This window comes from Acanthochromis polyacanthus, chromosome 9, assembly GCF_021347895.1.
Source record: "Acanthochromis polyacanthus isolate Apoly-LR-REF ecotype Palm Island chromosome 9, KAUST_Apoly_ChrSc, whole genome shotgun sequence".
Lineage (NCBI taxonomy): Eukaryota > Metazoa > Chordata > Actinopteri > Pomacentridae > Acanthochromis > Acanthochromis polyacanthus.
Genome location: NC_067121.1, coordinates 27048095 through 27056630, shown reverse-complemented (window position 1 = coordinate 27056630; position 8536 = coordinate 27048095). Strand labels below are relative to the sequence as shown.

At 41.1% G+C, this 8536-nt stretch overlaps 1 protein-coding gene across 1 annotated transcript; it reads right to left on the bottom strand.

Annotated features, from left to right (window-relative positions):
• Positions 1-44: 44 nt before the first annotated feature.
• LOC110953516 (calcium-binding mitochondrial carrier protein SCaMC-1-like) lies at positions 45-7988 on the bottom strand. Its single transcript, XM_022197563.2, has 10 exons — positions 7364-7988; positions 7081-7207; positions 6873-6960; positions 6640-6751; positions 5515-5673; positions 5286-5438; positions 5081-5188; positions 3583-3750; positions 3262-3412; positions 45-1628 (listed from the first exon to the last, which is right to left on the bottom strand). Exons 1-10 carry the CDS (start codon positions 7541-7543, stop codon positions 1447-1449), a joined length of 1428 nt encoding a protein of 475 aa, XP_022053255.2. The 5' UTR covers positions 7544-7988; the 3' UTR covers positions 45-1446.
• Between the last annotated feature and the right edge of the window lie 548 nt (positions 7989-8536).

Sequence of the window (8536 nt, the reverse complement as noted above, 5' to 3'; positions counted from 1 at the left end):
CGCCAGCATTTATGATCTAATGACATCAAAAAATATATCAGTCAGAGAGACCAAATCAGCACTTTATTACATCTTGCTTCTAGTATTTATGCTATGTGAGATATTCTATGTAGAGCTTTAACTGTAATGGAGTATATTACATCACTGTCGTGATATTTTTACCTCAGCAAAGAATCTGATTACTTCTTCCACCTCTGCACTACGGTATCTCCACCGGATGCTACTTGGATAACTGAAGTTTAACACCAGTACGGATGCCAACAGATCAAATTCCAGTTCTGCGTGGAAATGCGCCCACGCGTTTTGTCTTTATTGACCATCAGGTGGACCGTTCAACACATCTCAGTGATCTTCAAACCACTGATCCCCACAATATTTGAAAAGCTGGCACTGAAAAGACCATTGATATGAAGGTGGAACAATAACTAAAGATCACTTTCAGCCTCTTAAAATCCCCATGAACGTTAAATTTTTGTGAACACAAAAGGCTGATTGTCATCTTGCATGCCTCACCGCTTGGCTGTATGACAGAACAGGTAACAAAATGTCTGTGCATGTAGAAGGCAGTTTGTTGTGTTGAAATGAGAAGTGACATGTGACAAAAATATGTTCCTTGCAAGTATTTCAGTCCAGTGATCACGTATTATAGTTTTCATTATTGAACCCATGAATAACTGCAAACATGTTTATGTATATACAGTACATAAATACAGTATATATATTGCTACAAAATGAATCTCCTGATGTTATAAGGTTCACACCAAGAGGCTATAAGGCACATAGCTATCAAATACAGAATGTGGGATTAGTGGTTTTCACATTGCACAAGATGTGTGTCTTCATACACACTCTAGTCCAGTGTTTTAAAGTATTGATTTTTGAGGACCACTTATTTTTAGTTGACAGCTGCGTGTGGAGTGTTGTTTGCCAGGAGCTGATGTCACTCCAGGGACAAGTGTTTACAAGCTACAGAAGTGTTGGATTACCACTACAGCGTGTGAACATTTAAACTGACATAGTGTTATTTCTCTCATTCTAAAACCACAAACATGGCATGGGATAAATTCCATTTTTCTCCAGAAAAAAATAAATCTTCCTTCATTGCGCCCCGTTTGTATTTCATCACAGTTTCAAGGAATGACAGTGACATAAATTAACCAACAAAATATACTTACCATTTTTTATACGTGCAGAACTGTCTTTGTGACAAGCTTTGCTTTGGAGAGTGTAAATGAGAGGAGTGTATAGCATTAGGACAAAATTTAAAGCATGCACACCATAACTGATTAATGCTCTAGGTACTGGCAGACAGCTTTTGTGACACACAGGTTTCCATGCGATGAACTTCTGTCAACTGATGGAAGTCATGCTCTGTTTGCTTGATGTCTGTTGGTCTATTTGGAGTGATTTCAGTCAGGAAGTTCTCTTCGCCATTGGCTCACAGCATCATTTGGAGATTCCTAAGCCAGTCTTCATGTACTCATAAACCACGTAGCTAATGCTGACAGCAGGAATGACTTTCATGAAGTTCGGCAGGATACCCCGGTAAAGTCCAAAAAAACCATCTTTGGCTACAATTTTCTTCATCAGGGAAGTCATGGTAGGCTGGTCTGATGCATCCAGAGACGCTGCAAAGAAATATTAAATTAGGGAGGTCATGCTGTATCTGAAGACACACTATTTATTCCGGTGCTGTCTGTAACACAAATGAAATACTAATAACTAATAAAAAAAGCACTCAGAGAGCACAGTACTCCGCCAAAGCTGTTTATTCCCCAATATGGCATTGTCGGAAATGTAGCCTTTTTAAAATAAATGCAGCATTTGTTTATTAGTTACTGATGATCGGAAATCACGGCGACATAGAATGTGACCATTTAATATAGATGTACCCACAAACAAAATCAACTTGCGCTGAGCACAGGCGTGTGTTATCCATGCGTACGTTTTGCAGGGATGCTGAATCATGTGACCTAAATATTTAGCGTGCGGCAGGAAGTGATAGGACTCAGAAACACCCCCACAATTCAATAAATTGTTCCTTGCATCATTTCCGACGGATAAGTCCTTAAAAGTCCACAATTTACTTGATTTTTAGTAGGACTGCCATCATGTGATCATCAGCAGGCAGCTGACATAGTGTCACTTGTTGTCACAGTTACAGTAACGTTGTGCTGCTACCTCACAATGATACAGAAATAACAAATCCATGGATCCAGACTATAAGCCGGATCACTGCCAAAATCTACTCAATTGCTCCTTGCCTCATTTCTGACCTTCCCTGAAAATGTCGTCAAAATTTGTTAGTCCGTTTTTGAGCAATGTCATCACATAACTCCCCCACATTCCTTGGTGGAGTAATAATACTGATCCCCTGAACGCTTGCAAATTGGTGTCAGTTAAATATTACATCTTGTTTTGTTTTCAAATGTCAATTTTTGGTTTCAGTCATTTTTACTTTACACCAGCAAGTACTTAAAAACCATGATTTCATCTAAGAAGCTACGTGAAAATAAAACAGGATGCCCTTCTCTGGAGGATGCTCCTCTACATATCTGCTCTAACACAAACATTGTATTGTACACCAAAGATTGTAATCCCCATGTCTGACTTTATTAATGGTTCACAGCGGTTTTAGGACCAGGGCCTCCTCTGGAGAGGACTGTGAGGTCCCACACAGAAAAACAGCCTCAGGACAAAATGTTCTTTCTGTGAAGGCCAGTAAGATCTGGAACAGTCTTCCACTCTCCATGAGGGAGTGTCCAACGTTACCAACCTGTAAAAGTTACCTTAAACAGTGGCTGAAAGTGAATCAGTCTTGTGAACACTGACCTTCTACTTCTTTGTGTACTTTTTGCAACATGCTTTTATTGTAATATATTGTCCTTTTTTGAGACCTATTGTTCTATGTTTTCTTGCATGTTTTACTGTTATGTTTTCTTTGTGTACTTTGTGCAATGTGCTTTTATTGTGACTTAATGTCTTATGTATCACTGTTATGTCTTTTTCTGTTTTTTTTTAAATCTGCCTAGGAACTGCAGATGTAAATTAGCATTGTTGCTATAATCCGGCATAACCACATCCATTGCTGTCTAAATAGACGTTCATTAACGTGCACTCTCCCTATCAAGTAAATAAATAAATAGTATACCTTTGCTACCACATAAACATCTTGTCTTTCTTGGCAAATATTCTGCACAGTGTAATCATGTGCCATTTCATTTTTGTCATCACTGTTATCAAATGCCAGACTGAGTTTACCTTGTGCCTGCATCCGTGTGCGTACGAGTGCGAGAGGATAGCTGGCCAGCTGCCCACAGGTACTAGAGATGGTCCCGCAGCACAGCAACACCAGAACCCCAGGGTTAGCCGAGTCTTTTGCGTGGTACGACAACCAGGTGTTCTTCAGACTCTGAGACACACGAGAGAGACGATACGAGAACTGAGAGCTCAACTACTGTAATGAATTCCCCTGATTAAATTTAATGTAACCCTGCAGTACAAGACGAATCGAGCATATAAATGAGGTAATTAAACAAAGTGCACTAAAAGCTGCAGCATACATCACAAGTGCCTGCATACCTCGTAAACAGCAAGGTCTATCCCGGCGTAGGGAATGATGCCCAGTAAATTGGGAATGTAGCCCTTGTAGAAAGCTTTGACGCCCTCATTCCTTAGGATCTTTTTGGCACAATCAAACATTCCTGTGTATTGGCCTGTTTTTCTCAGGGTCAGTCGAGTTTTTAATACCTGAGAGACAAACAACACAAAAGAGGTCAAATTCTGAACTTTCGGTTTCTGTGGTGTTTTGCTTCAAAGAAGAAACTGCAGAAGTCCCATAATAAGAAAATCAACTGTTATTGTGTTTTGTGGTGGCCTCTCTCATGCTCACATGTACTGAATTTTAATACAGCTGAATTCCCAAATAAAACTCTTGTCATTTACGTATTTTCTGTTTCTGTTGTCAGACAATGGAACGAGTAAGAAACAGTGACTGAAATGCAGCCCATGGAGATCATATATTAATCTGCAGTCAGTTCAGACTCATTTCCAAGCAGCTGCTTTGCACCACTAAAATACTGACTTTATACTCACAAAGTTGTGTGACAAACTCACCATAAATATGAGGTAAAGATAACAGCTGTTTTGTGAATTTGATGATATTTCCGCATAAAATGGTTACTCAGAAAGAAAGCTAAAAGTAGGGATGTCTAATATCGGCTTTTTTGCCAATAACCGATATGCTGATATTGTCCAACTCCTAATTTCCAATTCTGACATCAACCAATACCGACATATGTGGACTATTTAACTAATTTCAGGTGACATCACATATCTTCTGTCGTGGAATGAACACATAATGCATAATTTCATTGTGATGCCCCACTGGATGCACTCTAAAATGCTAAACGGCTTTCCAAAATTAAACATTGTTTGTGCAAAATAAGAAAACTACTTCGACGTAAGTTATAGAATAAATGCCATATTCATGATTTTTATTTTTTTAATTGATTCAAACAACAGTTCATACTTTCCCTCCTTCTACAAGTCCGGTAAATGCTGGCGAAATACAGGCTTTATTTTATCTGTTTTCATGATAGGCAAAAAACGATAACGATATTACCCAATATTACGCTTTTATGCCAATATTGGGCCGATAATATTGACATCCCAAGCTAAAAGGAATTGTCACTTCTGATCTCACATTCATTCATATCTGTGTTGGCTCCCCTGCGGCAATTGTTGTTCTCTGTGCTGTCATTTACAGAGAGAGCCTTCTTCCTGAAGACTGTCTGGACAGCAGCAGATCAGCTGCATTTAAAGCTATGGACACTAAAGCAGCCCATTTAGACCAGGGCTGCAACTGAGAGTTAAACAGTCATGAGGACGCAATCCACCTTTACAGTGTTTTGATCTGAGAAACTGAACTGAAAGATCTCGTGGGCATCTAGGGACATGTGGAACATTTATTAATATGCTGACAAAGAGCACACTGAGTCCTTTAAAGAGCTTTAATGTGGTATCATTACATCCCATGCGGCTATGCCACATAGGTATGTTGTAAGACGACTAATCTTACCTCCATTGGGTAGATGGCTGTTTGTGCTGTGGCCCCGGCCAGAGATCCAGCCATAAACCTCTTGTGTGTCTCAATCTTCTTTCCTTCTGATGTTAACAACTTTTTATACTGGATTAGAAAAACACAGAGAAAATAACATGTAGTCACAGTGTTTCTTATGAACACCGTCTACAAACTTGGACATTTTAGAGGTGGAGTTCCTTACTTGTTCATACGCCATGAATTTGATTGCTGTCTCAGGTGCGATCTTCAAAACATTGATTCCGTTCCCCCTCCACAGTGAAGCCGGACCTCCTTCTACAATCATCTGCTTGAAGCCCCCTACCAGACTTATCCGGTTGCTCTTTGAAGAGTGAACCTTCAGAACAAATAAAAGCATTCAGCAGGACAGCTTCATACACACATCTATTCATCTTTTCTTTCATGTTACTCACCTGCATGAAGACTTTCACTCTGTCCAGTGGGGCAGTACCGGTGCGAGAAACAGCCCCCGCCACTGCACCTGAAACAAGCTGCTTCCACCAGACGCCTGAGCTCTTCTCTTCTTCTGTAAACTCATCTGGGATGGCAAGACTGTCACCTATGTCCAGCACCTAGTGATTGCACAAACACAGTATTTAAAATCACTTATTCAAATCACTTGAAACCATGGAGTCTCGTACATTTGAATTGTCTGTCTCAGTAATTCCTCTCACTTAAAACACAAACACATGGTATGCCTGTCTGTGTATAGTAAATAATGGTAAATAGAGTATTATCATAGATCAGGTTACTTTGGCTTAGATAATATATCTCCGTGACGAAAAACCCCACAAACTTCCGTGTAAGAACTTCTCCTTTTGAGGTATTTTTACTTGTCGTGCAGCAACTACTTTCTTTTCAACCTTGACAAATTCACCAATTGCACACAGCAGCAACATTTACACAACCTGCAACATACATTTTCAGCCAAAAATCTCAGAAATCAAGATAATAGCAGACTTTTTCTACTGTACACCTGAAAATGTAAAAAAGGTGATTGCGGAAAGTCCTAAGTATATTTTCTCTTTTACCAATTAGGTCTGAGCTCCTTAACCTTTTGCAAGAACTGCTTGTGAAATCATAATCACTGAGCTGAATGCGCCCTCGTCTCACACACCTAAGCTGTTTCAGATAAACAAAACCAATGTTTTTCCAAAAGCATGAAGCCGTCTGTGACACACATGGCAATTTAGCACAACACTGCAGTGACACCCAAGTTGTCCTGCAGTCACTACCATGACACGTGTATTGTTTGGTTCAGCAGAAAGAAGGTCTGTCAAGTGAGCCACTGTTCTGCTCAAGATGGAGCAAAACATCTCGTGCTCCACAAGCAACAAACCAGTCAATTGTGTCTTTCTTTGCACAAGGAAGAGGTGTAGGAGCAAGCACACTGCTGTGACCCAATTATCTCGACCGGTTTGGACTTTGAAAGCTGCTGCCTCGGTGTGAGCTGCCCAGAAAATCCATAATATCTAACACATGAGGACGCTGCTGCATGTGATTCATTCCAGAGTGTTGCACAGTGATGTGACTCATACCGAGGAGTGCTTCCAGTAGCGGATGATCTGTTCCAGGTTGTGGCCGGGGTACAACAGGAAGTGTTCTCTCCACTCATTCCAGTCCACCATCATGGTCCCATCAATGTCCATACTGAGGAAACACACATACACACACAACTTCTCACCTGTCAAATGATGGACAATTAAGCTGCACTGTGCACATGCAATATGCTTGGTCAGATTGTAAACAAACTGAGAAATGGAGGTCAAACCTCTGCAGGATTTTCAGTGCATCCTCCCTGCTGACATCTATGCCCAGCTCTGCAAGGGACTGCTGGATCTCTGAGGCATCAATGCGTCCTGACACAGGAAAAAAACACACTCTGTTGAGATATGGTGCAGTGTAAACAGCGGATATGTGACAGTGTAAACATTCATTGGCATGTGTCAGCTGCTCCTACAACTTCACGCATCTCCTACCATCGTTGTTTCTGTCCAGACTCTTGAATGTCAGCCGCAGCTTCTTCTCGTGTTCCTTCAGATATTTGGTAAACTCGTTGAAGTCCAGACAGCCGTCCTTGTTTTGGTCACCAGACGACACGATTTTCTGCAGAGAGAACACACAATCTTATGGTTCACGTTGGCGTCCTGGGGGTGATATCAGTGTGGGAGAGGATCAGTTGTGCTACTCCGGAATTTCATGCAAAACCGAGCAGGCCAGGACTTGAAACTCATATAGGATCCCTTTGGCCCCCCCAGGTACCTGTGCTGCGCCCTGACGGAATATGCCCATCGCCTTGAGGCCCGCTCGTAATTCAGCCACATCCACTTTGCCATCTTTGTTGGTGTCAAGCCTCTCGAACAGGTCCTGGTATGACCTCTGACTGTCGGAATCCCAGCACCGGGCATTTGATAGTAAGAGCGTCCGTAAGGTCTGATACATGGTGGAGCTAATGTGAAGCAGCGTCCAGACGAGCCGTCCTGCGCTCAGGGTCCGATTATTAATCCATAATGGTCATCAGGCATGAATCCAAAAAATCCACACATGAGCTCTGCGTTGTCGATTAAAAAAATATGCTTTCAGACAGTTAAATGATCAAGCTGCTGCCCTGGTGAGAGGTGTACTCCGTAGCGATTCAGGGGGAACTGCAGCAGTCCAGGGCGGAGCGAGGAGGGCGACGTAGCTGCACGATACGGAAAAGCGGGAAGGATGGTCAGAGAAGAGCAGAAATGAAACACTCCCTGGATTAACCATATGCATAATCCGGATTAGGGTTATCAGAGCTAACTTTATCATCCCTTTTTGCCCGTCCCACCCCCCTCCTGTGATCGTGACGGTGCATTGCAGGGGAAATGTAATCTCTTCATCTAGCAGAACGTGTCAGTAGAGAAACACAGAGTAGAGTTTCACACAGCGCCGCTGCTCACCAGCAGGGGGCGACGTTTCACCACAACAGGACCACACTCAGGTCAAGTTATTTGGATTTTAATAAAGACAAACCACCGGATGTTTGAGGCTGTACAGAGCAAAATAAATGTGACAGTATATATTTTCTAAAAAATGTAATATATATTCCGGGCTTTAGGCACAATGTTTGAAAGAAACTTCAAGGAAATGGTTTAGATTTGTTTGGTTTCTTTTTTTCAAGGGCAATATTCCATAATAAAGTGTAATACTACTTCAATCTTCATTATCATTTCCTTTTTTTATTTTAGTGTCTTTCCTTCTCATTTCTCATCCCTGTACATATTATAAATAGTAGTACTGCTATTTTATTATTATTTTATTACTATTACTATGTGTATTGCTACATAAGCTGCTGTAACAATGTGAATTTCCTCTGGCGTGGGGAGAAATAAAAGACTTATCTTGATGACATTTAGCAAACTGCCATGTGTAATAAAACCAAATTCAATTCCTTTGTGTATTTACTAT